The sequence below is a fragment of the Odontesthes bonariensis genome, chromosome 7 (genome assembly GCF_027942865.1).
Source record: "Odontesthes bonariensis isolate fOdoBon6 chromosome 7, fOdoBon6.hap1, whole genome shotgun sequence".
Classification (NCBI taxonomy): Eukaryota; Metazoa; Chordata; class Actinopteri; order Atheriniformes; family Atherinopsidae; genus Odontesthes; species Odontesthes bonariensis.
Genome location: NC_134512.1, coordinates 26,372,673 through 26,396,151, shown reverse-complemented (window position 1 = coordinate 26,396,151; position 23,479 = coordinate 26,372,673). Strand labels below are relative to the sequence as shown.

General features: G+C 41.1%; 2 protein-coding genes and 1 long non-coding RNA gene across 7 annotated transcripts; 2 read left to right on the top strand and 1 right to left on the bottom strand.

Annotated features, from left to right (window-relative positions):
• The first annotated feature begins 8,030 nt into the window (after positions 1–8,030).
• On the top strand, positions 8,031–12,800 carry LOC142384249 (phospholipase A2 inhibitor clone 09-like). The gene is made up of 5 exons (XM_075470347.1): positions 8,031–8,121; positions 8,428–8,588; positions 11,401–11,469; positions 12,051–12,116; positions 12,319–12,800. Exons 2-5 carry the CDS (start codon positions 8,450–8,452, stop codon positions 12,699–12,701), a joined length of 657 nt encoding a protein of 218 aa, XP_075326462.1. The 5' UTR covers positions 8,031–8,121; positions 8,428–8,449; the 3' UTR covers positions 12,702–12,800.
• A 266-nt stretch (positions 12,801–13,066) lies between these two features.
• On the bottom strand, positions 13,067–17,113 carry LOC142384251 (uncharacterized). Of its 2 annotated transcripts, XR_012770045.1 has the most exons (3): positions 16,792–17,113; positions 15,025–15,207; positions 13,067–14,946 (listed from the first exon to the last, which is right to left on the bottom strand). It is a non-coding gene; the product is annotated as an uncharacterized LOC142384251 (long non-coding RNA). The 2 variants fall into 2 exon arrangements; XR_012770044.1 differs by having other exon boundaries at positions 15,025–17,113.
• LOC142384248 (mannose-binding protein C-like) lies at positions 16,513–22,517 on the top strand. Of its 4 annotated transcripts, XM_075470345.1 has the most exons (6): positions 16,796–16,878; positions 16,979–17,777; positions 18,029–18,233; positions 19,671–19,739; positions 21,407–21,469; positions 21,951–22,517. In XM_075470345.1, exons 3-6 carry the CDS (start codon positions 18,032–18,034, stop codon positions 22,331–22,333), a joined length of 717 nt encoding a protein of 238 aa, XP_075326460.1. In that variant the 5' UTR covers positions 16,796–16,878; positions 16,979–17,777; positions 18,029–18,031; the 3' UTR covers positions 22,334–22,517. The 4 variants fall into 4 exon arrangements, with proteins under 4 accessions (XP_075326458.1, XP_075326461.1, XP_075326459.1 ...); XM_075470343.1 differs by lacking the exon at positions 16,979–17,777 and having other exon boundaries at positions 16,513–16,878; positions 18,032–18,233; XM_075470346.1 differs by having other exon boundaries at positions 16,790–17,777; positions 18,032–18,233.
• The last annotated feature ends 962 nt before the right edge of the window (positions 22,518–23,479 follow it).

Sequence of the window (23,479 nt, the reverse complement as noted above, 5' to 3'; positions counted from 1 at the left end):
CAGTATTTTATTAACATCAGAATATATAAAAAAATATGAGACCTTTCACATTTCGTTAAAAATATGAGCTCATTTTGAATCTGTTGGTGGCAAAAGTTGGAACAGGGCAACAAAAGGCTGGAAAATTAAGTGGTTCTAAAAAAGAAACAGATGGAAGAACATGTTTCAACTAGTTAGGTTAATTGGTAACAGGTCAGTAAAATGATCGAGTATAAAAAAAAGAGCACCTTAGAGAGGCAGAGTCTCTCACAAGTAAGATGCTCAGAGAGTCAGCATTATTCAAAATAAATTCAAATTGTGGAGCAATTCCAGATCACACTTCTTCAACGTCAAAATTGCCAAGACTTTGAAAATTCATCATCGTACATATTATCATGAAAAGATTCAGAGAATCTGGAGAAATATCTGTGCGCAAGAGACACTGCTGGAAATCCAAATTGGATGCCTGTTGTTAAAAAGACAGACAGGATTCTGTCATTTAAATCACTGTATGGACTCAGGAACAATTCCAGATATAATTTTCTTCGTGCACAGTTGAATGTTCCATCCAGAGATTCAGGTTAAAGCTCCATTACGTAAAGACGCCATAAACATGATCCAGAAATGCTGCTGTCTTCTCTATAGAACTGAATGTAATGGCATGCTCTCCGTCTGTCTGCAAGCTGCTGTGATGAAGGCTAGCCGCAAATTCAACATGGCAGACTCACCAGGTGTGGCCAATCGCTCATCAACCGTCCAGATCCAGATATAAGGCTCTCCTTCCCGGGCTCTCCCTGTTCGCCAGCCAAGCTGCATCCCACCACCTCCCCATTTCCACCCGGTGTCTCAAGGTCCTCGGTCTCTCCTTCCTTCGTACGGTTTGGGTCCCGGGGGGGAAGATATCCATCATCTATCTCCCTTTGCCGGACTTTCAAGCTCACAGCGGTTCAGCTTGCATGTCCTCCACCGGGGCCCGAGCGCCAAAGAAATCTTGTCAATAAAACCCTTTAATTGTCTTCTTCTCTCACCGCGTGAGTCTCTCCAGGTTGAATTCAGTTTTAACACTAGTTTCGCAATGAATATGCATATAATATAATATGCCTTGTGCACATGCTTGCAAGTGATGAGATATACATTTCAGACGACCAGGGGCGTCTGTAGCTTGAGGAAACATTCGGGGCTGTAGCCCAGACATGAAAATAATTTTTAACGGGGGTCAGGGGGGTTTTCCCCCGGGATTTTTTTTAAAAAAAGGGGGTGTTAAAATGAAAATTTAACACAGTTCATGACCAGCTGCTTAACATGTTGAATGCCAAGCTGTGAATGTTGGCATTCATGTTTTGATAAAATGCCGAGATCCATATATCCAAATGCTGACATTGTGTCTTTGTTAGCCTAACGGTGCGTTCACACCAAACGCAATGCGAATATTCGCACCGCCTTCATCGCGTGATCGTTGCCGCAGGTGTAAATTAAATTCCATCGCCTCAAACGCCTCTTTCGCGCGAGTAAAAAACGAGTAAATAGCTCAAGAGGCTATCCATGGCTGATCGCGTCCTTGTAGGCCTACCTGCTGTGGCAGTCGAGATTCGTCTGAAACGCACACGCCGTCGTGTCTGGATCAGTGACATCATCCGGTGGTGCATTCAGCTCGGATAATTTCATCGCCTTCTCCAGGAGTTGCGTCTGGATGACGGCCGCCTCCAGCGGCACCCCAGGCCCACCAGGACCCAGCCCGACGACCCGCTCGGGAGGACCGGCGCCTGCAGCCGGCGTCCCGCCGAGAGATCACGGCACCGATCCTCCCGAGCAGGCCACCAAACTGGGTCCCGGCGAGCCCGAAACACCGCTGGGAGCGGCCGCCACGGGAGGATCGGTGCCGTGATCTCTCGGCGGGACGCCGGCTGCAGGCGCTCCGCAGCTGGGCCGAGAGATCGCGGCGCCGGTCCTCCATGAGTTCCGTCTGGATGACGGCCGCCTCCAGCGGCACCCCAGGCCCACCAGGACCCAGCCCGACGACCCGCTCGGGAGGACCGGCGCCGCGATCTCTCGGCAGGACACCATGCCACAGGCGCCCCGCAGCTGAAGCGGAGCCGCGGCCCAGCTGCGGAGCGCCTGCAGCCGGCGTCCCGCCGAGAGATCACGGCACCGATCCTCCCGTGGCGGCCGCTTCCAGCGGTGTTTCGGGCTCGCCGGGACCCAGTTTGGTGGCCTGCTCGGGAGGATCGGTACCGTGATCTCTCGGCGGGACGCCGGCTGCAGGGGCTCCGCAGCTGGGCCGCGGCTCCGTTTCAGCTGCGGGGCGCCTGTGGCATGGTGTCCTGCCAAGAGATCGCGGCGCCGGTCCTCCCGAGCGGGTCGTCGGGCTGGGTCCTGGTGGGCCTGGGGTGCCGCTGGAGGCGGCCGTCATCCAGACGGAACTCCTGGAGAAGGCGGTGATTTAACTTTTTTATTTTATTTTGTCAGGGACCATGTGCAAAGTACATTAATTACAAAGTAAAGAGATGACCTGCACCAGATTGTAGCTTTGAAGCTAATTTCCATGTGCAGTCCCATCTGCATGTCACAGACAGCGCCTGTCCATCTGTCTCCACGTCACTGTCGTCCAGAATCTCAACGCTGATAGGCTGTCTGGCACGAATATTTCGCCAAAGTTGGATTTTTTGAACTCGCGCGAATCGCATATTTTCACTCGCGCGGCGGCCACCGCACCGCCTCACCGCTCCTCACCGCTCCTCAGAATCCTGCGGTCTGAGCTGGTTACAAAGTTGCATGATGACAGCAGCGCCGCGGTAGTCTGGTCCCGTGACGGAGCTCTCCTTCTTTTTCTTCTTCTTCGTTCTTCTTCTTCTTCTTATTATACATATTTTTCTTTATGTCAGTCCAGAGAGATTCGGGGCTGAAGCCCGGAGATTCGGGGCTGAAGCCCCGAATGACCAGGTCTCTCGACGCGCATGCAGACGACACTGTAGCCTACCCCTGATTCAACGATAACACAATCAAGATGTGCTGCAGTCCATCGCAGTGGTGGTCCCCAGAAATTTAACGGTGGGAAGGGGTTGATTGTTATGATGACAGAGTTTACCTGTTTAATAGGTAAATTGATAGGTAGCTAGATAACCACCCCATCAGTCAACTCACACAAAGATTTCCCTGTTGCTCCATAAGCCACTTACTGTAAGCCCTATAGTCACAAATAAAATTACTGTGGTCATCAAACAGTTTAACAGAGAAGGGATGTCAATCTTTACATCTTGTAATTCATTCATTCTCGAGGTTAACATCAGAAAACTGTAACAAAAGCAGAATAAGGGAATCCAAGATGGCTGGTCTTAGTGTGGTCAGTGTATCTTGCTTTATAGCTTTTACTACTGCACATGGCCTACTCTCCACTTATCACACAGGCTCTATCATATGCTTGAGCTATTTGTTGGCACCATAGGAAAAACAGGCTGTCCACTCTTTCCAATAACAAACTGGTAGTCGAGTTAGACGTTGCACCCACAGGCGGAAACTAAAAGAAAGCGTTCTTGCATTGTAAGCTGCACGTCGATATATCTAATCACAAGCACAAGCCGTGTCAGTGCTGAAATGTCAGTGGTGTCATCGGCTTGGATGGCTACGAACTTAGCAGACTTGACCTCCTCTGTTACACGACCCGTGACGACCCCGAGCATGCACTTCAGAAGTTTGTTCTGAACGGTCTCTGAAGTCCAATTGAAAACAGTGGAAATCATCCTTGCCACAATGAAATGCCAGGATTGTTTGAGCCCTCTCTTTCATCTTTGGCCTGCAAGGCAAAATCAAACACACCATAAAATTTCAAACAGTTGAAGAGGCAAACTAGGATGTATTAATTTCTGCTTACCTCATCATTGTGTGACCGTGAACTACCAGCCTGTAGCTCTCATCTAACTGGGTGGCAATGTTCACCCGGCTAAACATTGAAAATTTCAACGGTCCATATGGATCTTGGTCAAATCATGTTTCCTCATCTTTTCAGACAGATGGTGCATGTTGGTGACTCCTGTAGTTGTCCTGGCGGTGGTGTCTGCCATCAGTGTGAAACAGGATATATGGGGAGCAGAACATCGTACTGGCCACCTCACATCAACTCCACAAAAAGCAATTATTCAGTCGGCTATTCAAATTTGGTTATGGAGACCTTGACTTTTTTAAATAGCTTTCTGTAGCTAAAATAACCTCCCCCAATGACACTTAAAAGACCACAGTCAACATTCCTCTGACGTTTTTTTTAAGATAAAGACATTTATGAGCAGCCTCTAAAGTAGAATGACACTACGCTCCTCCTCCAGTGGTGGAGCAACAGGGGTTTTCCATGCATGTATTTCACCTTTAATGTTGCACCACAACCAGGACAGCACATATCCAAACTGGTATCTTTACATAGATTAACATACACTCACCCTACCTGCTCACCCGCTCAGCTGCTGCCCAACCTGAACCAGAACACCACATGAGAGCGAGCCTGCTCAGAGGCCCAGCCAATATCACACCCTCACCCATACAAATGTAGCTTGGATGATAATATGGAAGCAGAGCAGAAGTGGGGGAAATATTATCAGGAAACACCAACACTTCCTTTCCACATACGCATTTGCAAGCCAACCGCAATAACATTGATTCCCGCGAATCGTGGAAATCTCAGATAGATGAACCAAACCCTACGCTCCATTTTTTTTCCTTCCCCATATTTGGTGAAATAGTATGCTGAAATATTTTCAGTTTTGCTGTGGATTTCAGGGAGAGAAGGCAGGTAGTTTGATCAATAAAATAGCAAACAGGCAAACAAACTACTGGCTTTGAAGTAAAAACTGATCACTATCTTTTGATCACATTCAGGTAGAAACTTCATTGTGGTATTTAGCCAGCACTGGTATTAAAATAATGGGAAGCAGTGTACCTTATGGAATGCATGCATAGCGTCTTAGTTTCATGGACATACATACAACATAAAACTGAATGGGAAAACTACTAACGTTCGCTTCTCCCATTGCTGAAGTGAGGCACTTTCTTAATTCCACAGTTGTGGGCGATAGTGACAAAGAGAGGCTTCACCATATGCTTTGATTCTCAATTTGGTGATAATTAAAACTAGAGGACCTAAGGGTCCTTGATGGTTTGTAGAATTAAATCAATACTGAAAAAAAAGCAGTAGCCATAGATGTTAACAATACTGTAACATGTCATGTTTTCCATGCTTTGGTCAGCAGTTGTGCAGTTGTGTTTTGGATTTTTGTATCAGGTTTGAGGTGGATTTCAAAACTCTAATCTCACTGTGAGAATGTTGACACAGTTCACTCTCTGCAAACTAAAAAACAGATGAGACCGTAGCACCATTTCGTAAACATATAAAGGAATTCCTCAACATCTGACCGATGAAACCAACAGTTTCTTCTTCACTGTGTGTGATTTAGAATACATGGCAGAAAATCAGTATGTAGGTTTTCACATTATAGACACTGTATGATCTAGAAAGGCCATACACTTCCCATCCAACCTGGTTTAGTTCAAACTGATGACAGGGCAGAACATTAGTGTTGCTTAATGTTTTTGTGGGATTTTCAAATGGTGACATATTTAAAACTCCATCAGGTTTTGCTCGGGTAAGTTAATGGGAAGCAGTGTAACTTATGGAATGCATGCATTAAACAAAAGTCTCTCGCCAGGGTCTTGTTTTTATACCACAGAGTCTTGTTTTTTTTGTGCGTGTCATATTTCACTTTTTTTTAAACTGCTTTTCATTTCCTCTGGGCTGGATCTTTCACATATCTGACTATGAACTGTTTTCCTCATCACTTGTGTTTCCCGTTAATTGATCTAAAGTGCATTTTACTCCGGATTATCCCTTTAACCGTTCTGGGATTTGTAAACCATCAGCAGGCTTTTCAAATCTATTCTGTGACTGACTGGAAGCCAGAGTAAAGATTTTAAAACTTGGGGTGATGTGTTCAGATCTCTGATGTGTTCAGGAAAAAGAAAGATACAGAAAAAGAAAAGCAGCCGTAAGTGACATATTTGCAATAAGGAAAGTAATATTCCAAGTTCAAAGTTGATGTTTTAGAGCTAAAATACTTGAACAAGGTCGATACTTAAGATCAGCTGGTTTGTTGAAAAGTCTGCTCCTCTGGACTTATCGAGCATGATATATAAAAAAATATACATATATTCATAAAATAAAACATTAGATGGTAGGACATAATATAGGCTTTATAGATAGGGAGCACAGGTTCTGGCAGACTGATGAATCCAATCTGCCACTCTATTGACTTTAACAAAAAAAGATGGAACTTCCCCATTTACTAAAATGAGTAATGAAAGTGTCCTATTCCATGTGTTTTGTATTTTCAATTCTGTTGAGCTTTAGTGCCTTTCCTGTGTCACACCTGGTTTTGATGAAACATTTGATGTCTGAAAACACGCTGTGCATCATAGAGAAGAGGCATGAATCACAGTGTTTAAGGAGGTGGAGCTCTGTATCAGGACTAGCATTAAAAAGTGTGTTCAACTAAATATATGAAGGACTGTGTACAGTTCTGTCTTTGCTTTTATTTGATATCAAGTGACCTCGTTGAGCCAACCCAAGTGTCACTATGTTGAGAGGACCGCAGTGGGTTTCTGAACTCCTTATAGCTGATGTTGGCCCCTGCTTCTTAACAGCATTTGACTGTAATCAATGTCATCACAGGCCAACATTATAATATCGTGAACTGATCATGAGAACTGTGCAGGGGGGTAAGCAGCTTACCATGCAGCTTACATAATGATTGTGTTTCAGAATGCATTCTCAGGGAATTGAAATTAATTCAGTTTGATGACACGTTCAAGAAATAAAAGCACGTATCTTACTACGAGCATCAAATAAAATGAGAAAACCTCCTAGCTAGAACCTCAGACAATTGATTAAAAGGTCTACAGTACCTGAGCCATTTTTGGGGGTTTGTGTGGAGAAAGCAAAGCGTAATAACGTGGATCAGTGAGTGCGCGGAAACAATTTCTGTTAGGGAGAACCATCTCGGCACGAGAACGGGACTTGAAGTGTGAAACTTTAATGCGGCGTGCATCAGTTATCACTAGCCAAACGTGGTTCGATCGACCGATAACACCGCGATCATCACTAAAGCAAATAGTGGCCCAGGGCCTCCTAAATTGATTGGCTAAAGCCCCTGTAAAATAGGCCTAACGACGCCCATGGCAAGCAGAATTTAGTGATATGTATACAACTATCAAAACAAGAAATCTCTCAGTAGATGATTCTTTATCAACTTATTGATCTATTTAACATTTGATTGATTAGGCTCAGCTAGCTGTCACTCCTGTCTCATTCAGCTCGTTTACAGTTGCTGCAACTTGTGCTAAATGTGTCTGGTTGGAAAGTACAACTTGTGGTGAGTATTTTCACTTTTTGAGCCCAGTGTAACTAATGTTACCATCAAGCTGCTGATGCTGTCAAAATCATTTTTAGTCTCAATTGAATTGAATTCAGTTTTATTTACATAGTGCTAAATCGCAGCAAATGTCATGTCAAGGCACTTCAAAGAAACAGTCCAGTTCAAGACAATTAGAGTCCAATTCACTGTAACACGATCATAATCCAATCAAATCAGATTCATTAGATACCAAATAGCTCCCATTGATACAGAGCTGCCTAGCAAAGGAAACTAATGGATTGCACTGAAACTTCTCTTTGATCCAATCTCCACATCCTGAGCAAATAAGGACATCAAAACACACACCCAACATCAATTAACTCAAGATGGAAATTAAGACTCGATACCATTTTCTGCTTTGAATTCTTTTGTTCAGAAAATATAACAGAACATATTACAAAAAGGTAAATTTACAAGAAAACAGATAAACTAAAAAACTAAAAATCTTGGATTGAAAGAGGAACTGCTGCTTATAGGAACTACTGTTTGTAGGATACATAAGACTTCACAAAGATTGAACATCTGATACTTTCGCTTCTCTTTTGTGTTGCACGCTCAGCATTTTTAACTGCTTTTCATTTCCTCTGGGCTGGATATTGCATAAATTTAATTTGAAATGGTTTGTTTTGTGTTACTCGAGTTTGGAAACAGCAAAGGAACATCACATTCTGGAGATTCTCCTATTTAGTCTGTAAGTTCCTTTTCCAATGATAATCAGAACATGATTAATGTCACATTTGAATGGTACCTTCTTTTTAACTTGATTTTTTACTTGTGTGTTGAACTGAATATTTTTTAAGTGTTACATGATGAAAACCAATTGAAAGGACACATACACTATTATGTATCTGTTGCAAAGTGGAAACTATCAGAGACTTGATTTGTGATGAATTCAAATTGTGAAATGGACTAATCTCATTTGTTTTTTACACCACGTTAATAACTAACTACTGTATATTTGTATTTAAAAATTTGTATATAAAAACTTTTTCAACAGTATTCCACTTTACACCAAGAAGATGAGGCTTTATCTTCTTTTCTGCGTCCTCTGCTGGATGGTTCATACAGGCTGCAGTGAGGAGCCGGGTCCTCCTGGTTCCAAATGTGAAAAAGGGGATCCGGGAATTAGGGGACCCGTTGGACCCCCTGGATTGCGAGGTGAAAATGACTAGCTTAACTTAACAACTGTTCTCTCAACCACCTTGTGAAACAGTGTCAATGAATGCAGCTCATTTAGACTATTTGTCAACTCGTGGTTGCGTAGAACATTTCAAGACCGTCCCTCCACTCTGATAAAATCCTGAGTTTATAACCAAGCACAATCAGTCACTTCGGTCAGATTTACTTCAGACAATAACCTGATGCCACTCCTATGCCTGTGTACTTGGACAAAGACAATGGTCTTGTTAAAGTTAAGCTGTAACCATAGTTTACCTCAGCTGTTCATGTCACCGTGCTGGCTGTTTTCATCCAGCATTAACTCACTTGAGTTGCTGGCTCTCTCTTGCTTCTTTGATACCATTTTATAAACAATCAGGGGAGAGAGAAGGCTGTCAAATCTACTGCCAAGAGAACATAGCCCAACACAGCTAAGAATTTATGGCAACATTTCCCAATTCATGGCAAAGAAACTAACAGCAACTTAAATTGATACATATCGACTCTCCAGACTCACATATGGTCCTTTGCATAATATCACTTTGGTCAGTTGCACTTCCCATTCATGGATACGTAATTTGTCCACAGAAATATTACGATTTCTGTTAATTCCGTGTCCCCTGTAGTTCGTAATGTCACTGAAGTGATGAAGAAATAATTTGATATAAAAATGGCTTAAAAATGTGCCCGATGACTGCAACTAAAGCCGTGCAATCAGCTGTTGCCTCATCATGATGGCACTTTGATGGGGCGGTCCATGAAGGGGGTCTTCTGGCACCACACCTTCAGGTAGTGGGAGACCCTCGTTCATGGCAATATTATGCAAAACGCAGCATGCCAGATTTCTCTGGGCTATAGAGCAGTCCACATTAGAGAATGGAGACAGTGTTTGACTTATTCCTGGTCCTCCTAAAATCCACAATCATCACTTTTGTTTTGATTGTTTTCAAGATGAGGTGATTGTGATTGATCAGCTTCTTGTACTCAGCCTCTTTTCCATCACTGATACAGGAGGTAACAGGACTCTGAGTTGTAATGGAAGTCCAAGGTGTACAGAGTGGAGAGAAACAGTGAGAGTACAGTGCCCTGAGGTGCTCCTGTGCTGCTGACCACTTTCTCAGACACACAGCCCTTCAGTTTCACAAAATGTGGTCAGTTTGTCAGGCAGCCAATAATCCAGGTGGTTGTGCAGACATTTATATGTATATTCTGGAGCTTCTTACATAACAGTGTAGGGTGATTAAAAGCTCTGGATAAGTCAAAGAACATGATCCTCACTGTGCTGCCTGCTTTGTGCAGATGAGAGTGGGTGCGCTGAAGCATGTAGATGATGGCAACACCACCTCTAGGAAGATAAGCAAACCATATTGTTTCCTGAAAGATGTTTACTTTCTTTCTGAGGTGAACCAGTAGCAGTTTCTCCTGGTCTTTTATGATATGGGATGTTAGGCAACTGGCCTGCGGTCACTTACACGATGTTTGAGATTTTATTTTGGCACTGGAACAAGGGAGGATGTCTTCCACAGCACTGGAACCTTACTTGACTCAGACTAAGGTTGAAGAGGTGCTGTAGAATCTTAGTTAGGTGCTCCTCACAGGACTTCAGGAACCTGGATCTGACACCATCTGGACTTGCAGCCTTGTCCTGTCCTGAGGTTGTCCAGAAGGATTTGAGCTGGTTCTGTACAATAACCTACTTGTGTTTTTTTGTTTTTTTACCCGAGAGAAAATCAGCTAAGACCACTGAATATGTATATAAATAAGTTTCTGTTTCACTAAATGCAGTTCTCGTGCACACACACAGAATTAAGAGGACAAATCAGGATCCAGAAAGACCCAGGTTTTGTCTGAATGCTTTGTAAAGTTAACTTTGTAAGCCAATGCTTCCCCGAAGAGAAAACACCAATCTGTCCTCCGTCACATTGGCAACAACACATCTCTTGTTACTTCTTCCATTTCTCTCGTGTCTAAGTCCCATGTGACACTCCACCTTGTTCCGGGCTTTAAGTTACTGTCAAGCATGATAGTGCTGTCTGAAAATACCCCAAAAGACTGTATTTTTTCATTGTCAAAACTAATTGGTGTTAATATACACCGTTACATATTTATTATGGAACCACACTGCCACCTAGCGGCAGGCTTTAGCCAAACATCTGGTCTGAGTTACAGGAGACAAGCCTTTTCTGTTGCTCTATATTTACTTGTTTAATCAGTTATTTACTGCCTTACATTTAGGTTCACTTCGATGCCAAAAAGGTTTACAATTAGTTATCATTCTTTTCTTTTTTTTGTATACATATATTTATCTTAAATCTAAGAAGTTGATCAGCGTTTTTCCTTAACTCTCTTATGTGATTCTATCCATCCATTTTCCATACCTTTTTAATTAATTTAGGGTTGCGGGGGGGCTGGAGCCTATCCCAGTCACCAATTAACCTGACATTCATGTTTTTGGATGGTGAGAGGAAGCCGGAGTACACTGAGAGAACCCATGTATACACGCGGAGAACATGCAAACTCTACACAGAAAGACCCCAACCGGGAATTGAATCTGGAACCCTGTTGCTGTGCGGCAGTGCTAACCACCGCACATAATCCTCTACTGCATTTATAACCTTTCTATATGAATTTTTTTTGCACTTTTTTTACTCTTAACGTTTGTCTGTTCAAATGTGTTGGCCTTGGTATTAACCGTTACATCTATTCCTGTTTAGTTACGCAGAGAGTAATGATAGTTGGAGTCAAGTTTTTCCACGTGTACACATGATTGGCCAAAAAAGCTGAGTCAGATTCTTATTCTTTTTGGACTCAGGATTTCCGGGACCATATGGAGCACGTGGACCAACTGGGGAACCTGGACCAGCAATAGTGTGTGGACCAGGTGATCAATATTTAATATAGCTACCTGAGACATTTGTTGAAATACTTTCAGTAATTGTTGTATTTATCTTTTTGCATCTCTTGATGCACATTATACAGCCGTAGAGTTATTATGGATGAAAGTTTTTTCTTTCTTTATTCCTAACTGTGCACAACTCATGACAAAAGGTACAGACACATTTATCTGTGATGGACAGAGAAAGAGGAGAGCCTGTATTTTGCATCCAGATCTGCAGTAATTCAATCTCTGTAATGTTTAATTGATTCAAATTATTTATTATTATTATTCATTTTTTAATTTTAGCTCATTACATTATAATAATTGATTACAAGATTGAAAGTATATGTGAATTTCTTTTTAACAAAAAACATGCTCTTGGGTTATGTAATTAAATTCCATGCACATCTCATAAAAGCATGGTCTGTCACATTTGCAAAAGTATTGAGATCTAGTCTGCTTTATATTGTAAGGTGCATGTTTCTGTGAGTTAAAGAAAAGACATCACTGATACAGTTTTCACATCAGTGAGCGACATACAGCTGAATGAACTTTGACACCTGAATTTACTCTTTTCAAATCAGATCTCTTTGGTCCTGTTGTTCGGGATGTTGAAACTTTACAGAAGACCATTGTTAAGTTAGAATTGGGTAAGTACCCTATTTAGCGACCATGGATTTGAATTCACTTTGACACAAGTGACACAAGTGATGTGTGTAGATGGTATCATTTTCAAGGAAAAGAGTACACGTCAGCATTAAGAATTAAGAACAGTTGAACTTTTTTTTTATACCAGATGTGTTTCCTTGGTGATTCTTCCTGATCCGCCGCATGTTGTTGTCTTTTTTTCAGCCATAAACTTTAACTTTGTGAGGAAGATTGGGCAAAAATACTTTGTGTCCAACAAGGAGAGAGGCTCTTTCCTGAAGGCCGCCGAGTTCTGCTCCCAACAAGGCTTAGGGCTGGCTCAGCCCCAGAGTGAGGAGGAGAACAGCATGCTGGCTCAGCTCTGGGGTGAAGATGATAAAAACGCATGGATCAGTGTCAATAATAAAAAAGCTGATGGGAACTTTGAAACTAATATCAACAATCAGCCTCTGACCTTCACCAAATGGGGAGAGGCACAGCCAGATGATACCATTAAAGATACAGGCTGCACTATACTGTCAGATAACGGCTTCTGGCGTGTGGTGCGAGACTGCTCTTTGGATGCTTACATCATCTGTCAGCTGTAGGCCAAGCTGTGACTTTAAGGAGCAACAAAAGAATGTTGTATACCTTCCTTTTGTCTGTTGACATGGTGCAGATATTAAATCAGTTTCAAAGAAAAATAATGTACGTGACCTCATGATTTACAAAGCAAGCAATCTGTGCTTTTAAAAGATAAGCTGAATCGGTGCTCAGTGGAGCAGGAGACCAGGCTTCCTTTCAACAGAGGGAATATACGGGTCTGCAATGAGCTGTGTGGGGGGAGGCTGGGCTAAATTTGATATTCCGAGTTCATCATGTGAAGGGTAAAAGTAGAGTTATAATCCTAATTCCAAAAAAAGTTGTAATGCTGTGTAAAATGTAAGTAAAAATTCAATAAAATTGGCAAACATTATAAAACAGTATTTTATTAACAACAGAATATATAAAAAATATATGAGACCTTTCACATTTCGTTAAAAATATGAGCTCATTTTGAATCTGTTGGTGGCAAAAGTTGGAACATGGCAACAAAAGGCTGGAAAATTAAGTGGTTCTAAAAAAGAAACAGATGGAAGAACATGTTTCAACTAGTTAGGTTAATTGGTAACAGGTCAGTAAAATGATCGAGTATAAAAAAAAGAGCACCTTAGAGAGGCAGAGTCTCTCAGAAGTAAGATGCTCAGAGATTCAGCATTATTCAAAATAATTTCAAATTGTGGAGCAATTTCAGATCACACTTCTTCAACGTCAAAATTGCCAAGACTTTGAAAATTCATCATCGTACATATTATCATGAAAAGATTCAGAGAATCTGGAGAAATATCTGAGCGCACTGTATGGACTCAGGAACAATTCCAGATAATTTTCTTCGTGCACAGTTGAATGTTCCATCCAGAGATTCAGGTTAAAGCTCCATTACGTAAAGACGCCATAAACATGATCCAGAAATGCCGCTGTCTTCTCTATAGAACTGAATGTAATGGCATGCTGTCCGTCTGTCTGCAAGCTGCTGTGATGAAGGCTAGCCGCAAATTCAACATGGCAGACTCACCAGGTGTGGCCAATCGCTCATCAACCGTCCAGATCCAGATATAAGGCTCTCCTTCCCGGGCTCTCCCTGTTCGCCAGCCAAGCTGCATCCCACCACCTCCCCATTTCCACCCGGTGTCTCAAGGTCCTCGGTCTCTCCTTCCTTCGTACGGTTTGGGTCCCGGGGGGAAGATATCCATCATCTATCTCCCTTTGCCGGACTTTCAAGCTCACAGCGGTTCAGCTTGCATGTCCTCCGCCGGGGCCCGAGCGCCAAAGAAATCTTGTCAATAAAACCCTTTAATTGTCTTCTTCTCTCTCTGCGTGAGTCTCTCCAGGTTGAATTCAGTTTTAACACTAGTTTCGCAATGAATATGCATATAATATAATATGCCTTGTGCACATGCTTGCAAGTGATGAGATAAGCATTTCAGACGACACTGTACCCCTGATTCAACGATTACACAATCAAGATGTGCTGCAGTCCATCGCAGTGGTGGTCCCCAGAAATTTAACGGTGGGAAGGGGTTGATTGTTATGATGACAGAGTTTACCTGTTTAATAGGTAAATTGATAGGTAGCTAGATAACCACCCCATCAGTCAACTCACACAAAGATTTCCCTGTTGCTCCATAAGCCACTTACTGTAAGCCCTATAGTCACAAATAAAATTACTGTGGTCATCAAACAGTTTAACAGAGAAGGGATGTCAATCTTTACATCTTGTAATTCATTCATTCCCGAGGTTAACATCAGAAAACTGTAACAAAAGCAGAATAAGGGAATCCAAGATAGCTGGTCTTAGTGTGGTCAGTGTATCTTGGCTTTATAGCTTTTACTACTGCACATGGCCTACTCTCCACTTATCACACAGGCTCTATCATATGCTTGAGCTATTTGTTGGCACCATAGGAAAAACAGGCTGTCCACTCTTTCCAATAACAAACTGGTAGTCGAGTTAGACGTTGCACCCACAGGCGGAAACTAAAAGAAAGCCTTCTTGCATTGTAAGCTGCACGTCTATATATCTAATCACAAGCACAAGCCATGTCAGTGCTGAAATGTCAGTGGTGTCATCGGCTTGGATGGCTACGAACTTAGCAGACTTGACCTCCTCTGTTACACGACCCGTGACGACCCCGAGCATGCACTTCAGAAGTTTGTTCTGAACGGTCTCTGAAGTCCAATTGAAAACAGTGGAAATCATCCTTGCCACAATGAAATGCCAGGATTGTTTGAGCCCTCTCTTTCATCTTTGCCCTGCAAGGCAAAATCAAACACACCATAAAATTTCAAACAGTCGAAGAGGCAAACTAGGATGTATTAATTTCTGCTTACCTCATCATTGTGTGACCCTGAACTACCAGCCTGTAGCTCTCATCTAACTGGGTGGCAATGTTCACTCGGCTAAACATTGAAAATTTCAACGGTCCATATGGATCTTGGTCAAATCATGTTTCCTCATCTTTTCAGACAGATGGTGCATGTTGGTGACTCCTGTAGTTGTCCTGGCGGTGGTGTCTGCCATCAGTGTGAAACAAGTAAAGCAATTATTCAGTCGGTTATTCAAATTTGGTTATGGAGACCTTGACTTTTTTAAATAGCTTTCTGTAGCTAAAATAACCTCCCCCAATGACACTTAAAAGACCACAGTCAACATTCCTCTGACGTTTTTTTTAAGATAAAGACATTTATGAGCAGCCTCTAAAGTAGACTGACACTACGCTCCTCCTCCAGTGGTGGAGCAACAGGGGTTTTCCATGCATGTATTTCACCTTTAATGTTGCACCACAACCAGGACAGCACATATCCAAACTGGTATCTTTACATAGATTAACATACACTCACCCTACCTGCTCACCCGCTCAGCTGCTGCCCAACCTGAACCAGAACACCACATGGGAGCGAGCCTGCTCAGAGGCCCAGCCAATATCACACCCTCACCCATACAAATGTAACTTGGATGATAATATGGAAGCAGAGCAGAAGTGGGGGAAATATTATCAGGAAACACCAACACTTCTTTTCCACATACGCATTTGCAAGCCAACCGCAATAACATTGATTCCCGCGAATCGTGGAAATCTCAGATAGATGAACCAAACCCTGCGCTCCATTTTTTTTCCTTCCCCATATTTGGTGAAATAGTATGCTGAAATATTTTCAGTTTTGCTGTGGATTTCAGGGAGAGAAGGCAGGTAGTTTGATCAATAAAATAGCAAACAGGCAAACAAACTACTGGCTTTGAAGTAAAAACTGATCACTATCTTTTGATCACATTCAGGTAGAAACTTCATTGTGGTATTTAGCCAGCACTGGTATTAAAATAATGGGAAGCAGTGTATCTTATGGAATGCATGCATAGCGTCTTAGTTTCATGGACATACATACAACATAAAACTGAATGGGAAAACTACTAACGTTCGCTTCTCCCATTGCTGAAGTGAGGCACTTTCTTAATTCCACAGTTGTGGGCGATAGTGACAAAGAGAGGCTTCACCATATGCTTTGATTCTCAATTTGGTGATAATTAAAACTAGAGGACCTAAGGGTCCTTGATGGTTTGTAGAATTAAATCAATACCGAAAAAAAAGCAGTAGCCATAGATGTTAACAATACTGTAACATGTCATATTTTCCATGCTTTGGTCAGCATTTGTAGCCTAGCAAGCCAGACCCGTACAGCAAATAGCTGTACAGGGGTCTAGTAACGCTGGATAGCAGTGTGGGCGGGATATACGGCTGTCTGTCAAGTTTTAACGCCACGCAATAGGATGGCGCAACAACCAATCAGAGCGATGAAGAAGTGTTACGTAGTCAACGCGACGGAATGTACATTGTGGTCAGTAGTCTATGGCCTGAAAAGCTGATTTCTCTTAAGCTCTCAACTCTGTAAACTTTAGCAACATTTGAAACATTTTCAGGCGAGAAAGTAGTCGTTTAGATCCCCAAGGTGTTGAAAATCTGACAAAATACCGGCTATTTACAATTTTGTTCCCACGAATTCGGCGCTGCTAAAGCTAGCCGCAGTGAGCAATGCACTTCCGGTTTGCCGTTTTGACTACTCTCGTCCCGTTAACGGAATTTGACCGTTCAAATGCCTTACCGGAGAGTTTTGTCAGCTCTGAGACGAAGATCGGCCCGCTGTCTTTGGTACATCATGCTCGCAATTGACTGGGGATTGCTCTCAGATGTAAGTTTACTTCGTTTCCCTATAAATCTAAAGAGAGTTTTTTTTTTTTAACCTCTCTCTGGAACTACACACTGAAACGTCGCACCTCTGTCGTCACTAGGTAGCCCGGCCTCCGACCCCGCTCCTCACGATTTGATTGGCTCGATCAACTATTGATTTGGAACGTTGCAAAACGACCACAAGTGACTAGACTGGCCCCGGAGCAAATTCCATTTGCGGCCGCTAGGGGCGTCTAGATTTCTAGGCTACAGCATTTGTGCAGTTGTGTTTTGGATTTTTGTATCAGGTTTGAGGTGGATTTCAAAACTCTAATCTCACTGTGAGAATGCTGACAGAGTTCACTCTCTGCAAGCTAAAAAACAGATGAGACCGTAGCCCCAGTTCGTAAACATATAAAGGAATTCCTCAACATCTGACCGATGAAACCAACAGTTTCTTCTTCACTGTGTGTGATTTAGAATACATGGCAGAAAATCAGTATGTAGGTTTTCACATTATAGACATTGTATGATCTAGAATGGCCATACACTTCCCATCCAACCTGGTTTAGTTCAAACTGATGACAGGGCAGAACATTAGTGTTGTTTAATGTTTTTGTGGGATTTTCAAATGGTGACATATTTAAAACTCCATCAGGTTTTGCTCGGATGAGTTAATGGGAAGCAGTGTAACTTATGGAATGCATGCATTAAACAAAAGTCTCTCGCCAGGGTCTTGTTTTTATACCACAGAGTCTTGTTTTTTTTGTGCGTGTCATATTTCACTTTTTTTAAACTGCTTTTCATTTCCTCTGGGCTGGATCTTTCACATATCTGACGATGAACTGTTTTCCTCATCACTTGTGTTTTGAAACGGAGACGACGAGGCAGCACATTTCTTAGATCATTCCCTTTCTAACTGTCAGTTTCTTCCTTTTTACAATGCTTTTTTTTTAAATGAACATAATTAATGCCCTATAGACAACTCAACTATTTACTTGCATGTAAAAATTCAAGACTGAAACTACTGGAGATAGAATTTGTTATAAGAAGCAAGTGTCATTAACGTAACTCTGGCTAATTACTTTGGATTAACTGTTATCCACATAGAAACGTAGGACAAATAAGTTGGCTGCCACAACTTGTTTTTTCGATTTTTGTTCTTCATTCAGAAGATGAGGCTTGGTCTTCTGTTCTGCATCTTCTGCTTGATGGCTCCTGCTATCTACAGTGAGCTGCCTGGTCCTAAAGGTGAAAAAGGAGATCATGGGTTTCCTGGGATACCTGGGATACCTGGACCACCTGGGCCACCTGGGCCACCTGGGCCACGTGGGATGTCTGGGTTTCCTGGGATACCTGGACTGCGATGTGAAAGTGGTTGGTTTCCTTGACTTCACCAGTTGCTTCTGATCTGTTAATGTTTAAATATATATTACATTATTACAGACCCTATAGCTCCCATCAAACTTCAAAGCAAATAGTAAAAGTTAGAGAAGTAAGCAAACAAAAGTAAACCACAAGTATGTTAGAGCCTCTTTCTTAAAACAAACATAGTACACTTATTTTACTAATTCATGATGCTTTCACATAAAACCTCCTGATATGTGAATGTATGGATTATAAGATAGAGAACAGTTGAGTGGAGCCAATGTATGTAATTTCTTAGAATTTCAGTCGATGTCTCTTGTGTAATGTCTCATTGAAGCCAGAAGCTTTTTATGGGTTCAGGCCTTTGAATCCGCTCCACCCTCTCCTTCAAGCTGATTGACTGATCTGGTCTCTCAAGATATGAAACAACTTGTCAAAGAGCAATTATTCCAGTGCTGAGGGAGGTTGAGTAACCGTTAAAGTAAATGCGGCACGATCGTTTCCAGACATTCAATTCTTAAACTGGTTACGTTGCAGCAGCCTAATTTTGCACTATTCATAACTCCAAATAGTTTGCAATTATTTCCCAAACTAGAGGAAGCTTTCTGTTGAGGAAAGAATGAGGGGATCTGGCTAAAGTGTCTTCTGAATTGTTGAGATTTAGTAACTCTGTTTCTGAGCAGCTGTAGAAGCAACAAATGGATATGTTCAGTTGTCTTTCATATGCACCGGTAATTATCAGCATAAAATACCGTTTGTTCCCTTAGTTTCCCTCAATGAAATCATGATGTTTGCACTAAGATGCATTCACAACAGTACGGTGTGTTCTGAAATCCTCCAGTTAGAAAGAGACATCATACTTCAAACTACAGAAAAGAACCTGAAGCCTCATCTGTTTCAGAATCCTAAACTTCATACCTGCTTCTCATTTGTCGCTGACCCACAGGAGTCTCCCTGCTGCTCTGCTTTGCTGCTCTCCAAAATGGTACAATAAGAACATGAATGAGCAGAGATGCCCTCAACGTGAACAACTGAGATTTGAAAACGCAAAGTGTTCAGTTACTGATGGCCCCATCTGTGCTCTGAAAAGTACTAACAAATCACTTGTTCCTTGGAGAGCGATAACCTCTGCTTTTCGAATGCTTGTGGTGGAAGTGCACGCTCTAGGTCCCATGGGTGCGCACTGCCAAGAGAATTTAGAAAGAAATGTCAGCCTTAGAGGGAAGTTGACAAATTATCTTTGTTAGCATCGAAAAAAGAAAATCCTGTTTTTGCAAAAATCTTCTGTTCGTCTTTGGGTCTTGTGCCACTTAACCCACCGTGGACAAAAGATGAATAAGAATAGCTACCATGTGTTCTATCAATTATCCAACATTTCCTTTTTTCACAATTCTGGGTGGCTTTGGCATTGTTTAACATCTTAAAATTGCTCTTATTTCAAATCAGGTGTTGGTTGTCGGGATGGAAACCCTGGACTACCTGGACCTCCAGGAAAACCTGGAATTTGTGAACAAGGTGATTAGTCACTAAACTAGTTTAAGTGTGAGTAACTACAATATTTCATTAATTACAGGTCAGCAGAAACACAATATACAACATATAAAGTATAAACAGTGTTAGCAGTAGTAGTTCTTCTACGGGTGTATTATTTGTTAAACAAAGTTCAGATGCATAACCAAGTAAGCGACATAAAAAGATGAAAGCCTTTACATTCTAAATTGATCTTTATTGTGTGTAATGAACTCAAGTTCTTGTTTTTTTAATAGATCATTTTAAATCAGCAGAAATAAAAGATAAAATTCAGTTGGGGTTCCATTACGCTTTAACTTGTAAATGCTCCCATTTAGTTTCTTCATAGGAAAAAAATCATATTTTTGCACTGATTATTGTGAACTTTATAAGGATTATAACCCAATTGTTTGTCCCAATTGTCTTTTTGCACATCTTGTAGAGGTAATCCTGCAAAAAGACAATTCCATGGTTCCGGCATTCATTGTGAGGAGATTGAAATAACTACACGTTTTTTTTTTCTACTTTTTTTTTTATTAAGATTACCACTACAAGATCTCCTCAGAGATTTAAAATCAAACAATTGGGTTAGAATAATCAGTAATCGGTTAGTGATCATAAGTATGACAGGTCACAGTTATATCAAAGCAAATTAGTCAATTCTCCACAGCTGTGAGCCAACACTAAATACTAAAGATATATAGCAGATTCATAGCTTTAGTATTTATTAGAGGGTAAACTGAACTGGTTTACAGTGTATTGTAAAGTGTATTTTATTCTAAAGGTAAGAAAAGAGCCTGTCCATTTGTAAGGGCTCTTTTTCTTCGAGTTCCAAGTCAATGCAATTTCAGTAACGGAACACATGTTGTTGTTAATCCTATCTATTTGTACAATGTTCTGCCCCTTTTTTTTGGATTATACGAATGTGACTCGGCTTCTACTTTCATCTTAACTTTTTCAAATGCTGCAGGGATTGAAGTCAAAGCAAGCATGTAGTTGTTAATAAACTATGACATTTATCAGCTTTTGTATTTGATATTTTGCATGTGTACTATTTTCAACTGAAAAATGGAGAAATTCCTTTCAGTGCAAATTTCTTTAACATTCTGCACAATGAAATGAAACCCACACAATCAACATTTGTTAGAGAAAGTGGAATTGCAAAAAGATAACTGCAAGTGCATTGCACATTACATGGAGTGTCATTTATTCAACTCTGTCAATCTTGAACTCTTATTTTGCAAATGTTTCCATATCTTGCATTTTTTAAAACGGGTTGAGACACCAACTCAGACTCTGTAGCTCTCAGTCAACACTCAGTCACCAACATTCATTCTCTTATGATTATGCAAGTCATCAACAAGGTATTTCAGATTTGTAAAATGGAGTAAATTCTAACCTACTGGACACTGAACAAAAAGTGAGTGCAGGTGCCACGGGGTATTTTTGTGCTGCCATTCCCTGTACTGTACCTTTGCCCTGGTAAACACTCATATTAATCTGCTGTGATGGTCATTAAAAAACTCATTTAGTCTTCATAAAAAATGGAATAAATATAACAGGTCGAACATCTAAAACTGATGACTCTAAGTCTGTCGTGAGCTCGAACACCTGTACGAGTTGCCTCCATGTTGTTGCAAACATTTCAAATGAACTTGATCTGTTTGATCCAGGTGCTGACTCACATTGCCCAGACACCAAGGCCTTACAGGACAACCTTAGAAAGTTAGAGCTGGGTGAGTACCAAGATCAAGAACTTCAAGGGCCGTTCACTGAGGACAGTTTGATTGCTGTTAAAGTTTCTGACAAACACTACAATCTGAGGAAATAGTAAAAGATGTCGAGTCTCAGCAGGCCTGTGAAACTAATGTAACATTCCTACCTCATTTTCAAATAGCAGTGGCCCACAAATTCACGTTTTCTGCAGTTCTAAAACTTAGTGCTGTGATTGTGTTTTATTTGTAGGTCACTTTAAGTTTGTGAAAAAGTGACTGAATTTGTAGTCTACCTCTGTCTTCCTTTATTGTACATGTGATAATATGAACTCAAAATATTTAGAGTCACATTTCTTCATTGGCCGGTTTTTTTATAGCTCTCAGCTGCAATAAGTGCACATTTCTATCAGATAAAATCAAATTGTTCGTTTGTTGCTTTTCTTTTTTATCATGTCAATTTAGACACTTTTTCACCTTGTTTTTTTTAACTGTTCCCTTTCAGCTGTAAACTACCAATTTATCCGGAAGGTTGGTCAGAAATACTTTGTGTCTAACAAGGATAGAGAGTCTTTCAAGAAGGCCGTGGAGCTCTGCTCCCAGCGAGGCTTGGAGCTGGCCCTGCCACAGACTGAAGAGGAGAACAACGTACTCACTGAAGTGTTTTGGGACGTGTACAAAGCAGCCTGGATCAACGTCAACAACAGACAGGAAGTGGGAAATTTTCAAGTTGATATGAAAAATCGACGTCTGACCTTTACTAAATGGGGAGAAGGGCAGCCAGATAAATCCATTCAGGATACAGGCTGCACCATGCTGTCAGAAAACGGTCTGTGGGCAGTGACACGTGAATGCTTCCTGAATGCCTACGTTGTTTGTCAGATATAAAGGGATAAACGTTTTATGAAGCTGAGTACTATGTAACGGTCCTTTGAATATGTCATAATATCTTGTTTAAAATCCTAATTTTGATCTATATAACTTTTTATAACATTCTTATAGCTTGCCAATACTACTTTTGCATGGATGTATAACAAAGAAAATAAATAAATAAACCAACTACTGCATAAGATTCAAGATTCAAGAGGGTTTATTGTCATTCCAGCCATATACACAGTATACAGTGCAATGAAATAACGTTTCATAAGTGTCTTATTCTGAAAGTCAGTGAAGATCCAGTATTAAGAGTGAGCTTTTCTTATTCCAAATGCTTTAGGTAGCAATATATCATCTAATTTTGTTGCCAAACTGAACCACACTGTGTCACATGAACATTATTTTTACTAATTAAAATGTTCACTTAATTCCCGACGGGATTGGTGTCACTATTTTACATTTTTAAAAACCATCACATTCTATATTCTCTTCACACTGGACCGTAGACTTGTACATTGATATTTTGTTGACGTTCCTGTTCTCATCAGCTCCATCTCTCTCCAGCTTAGATGGACAGGGATGTAAACGGTAAATACATTGTACTTATATAAGGCTTTTCTGGTCCAGCTGAAAACTGAAAATGCTTTTACACGTTTGTCAGTTTGTTGTTTGTTTTCTTTCTTTTTTTAATTCCCCAAGTGAGACTTCACATCTGTTATACGCATTGGAGCAAATCCCTAAAAGATGAAGTAAGTTTTTCCTTGGAAAAGCAGCGAGGCAGTACACCCGGAGGATCAGTCGTTTTTTTTCTGATTTATAACTATTGTGCACTACTTTTAGATGTTTAGATAATGTTGGTGGAAAAATGGTGGAATGATATTATTCGACTGCAGATCAAATTCAAAAGAGCTCCTGCTTTTTAGCTGTTGTTGCTGTCATATCACCAGCATAATTTGAATACAAGAATCTTTCCTTGATATAAATAACTATTAAATTAAATAACTTGATACACTGGCGTAGCCAGAAAAAAAACATTGGGTGTGCACCAGCAAATAATGGGTGTGCCAAATTTATTTTCAACAGAGTGTTACACCTCCACAAACATTCAAAAGAATGTATCTCTCGAATACAACATTATTAACACAAAACATATCCACA

Excerpts from the sequence above, each read along its gene's own strand:
- LOC142384248 (XM_075470343.1), top strand. The coding sequence starts at position 16,783 with ATGCCTTACCGGAGAGTTTTGTCAGCTCTGAGACGAAGATCGGCCCGC. Across the intron at positions 16,879-18,031 it reads ACTGGGGATTGCTCTCAGAT|ATGAGGCTTGGTCTTCTGTT; the intron begins GTAAGTTTACTT and ends TTCATTCAGAAG. Across the intron at positions 18,234-19,670 it reads TGGACTGCGATGTGAAAGTG|GTGTTGGTTGTCGGGATGGA; the intron begins GTTGGTTTCCTT and ends ATTTCAAATCAG.
- LOC142384249 (XM_075470347.1), top strand. The coding sequence starts at position 8,450 with ATGAGGCTTTATCTTCTTTTCTGCGTCCTCTGCTGGATGGTTCATACA. Across the intron at positions 8,589-11,400 it reads TGGACCCCCTGGATTGCGAG|GATTTCCGGGACCATATGGA; the intron begins GTGAAAATGACT and ends TTTTGGACTCAG. Across the intron at positions 12,117-12,318 it reads CATTGTTAAGTTAGAATTGG|CCATAAACTTTAACTTTGTG; the intron begins GTAAGTACCCTA and ends TCTTTTTTTCAG.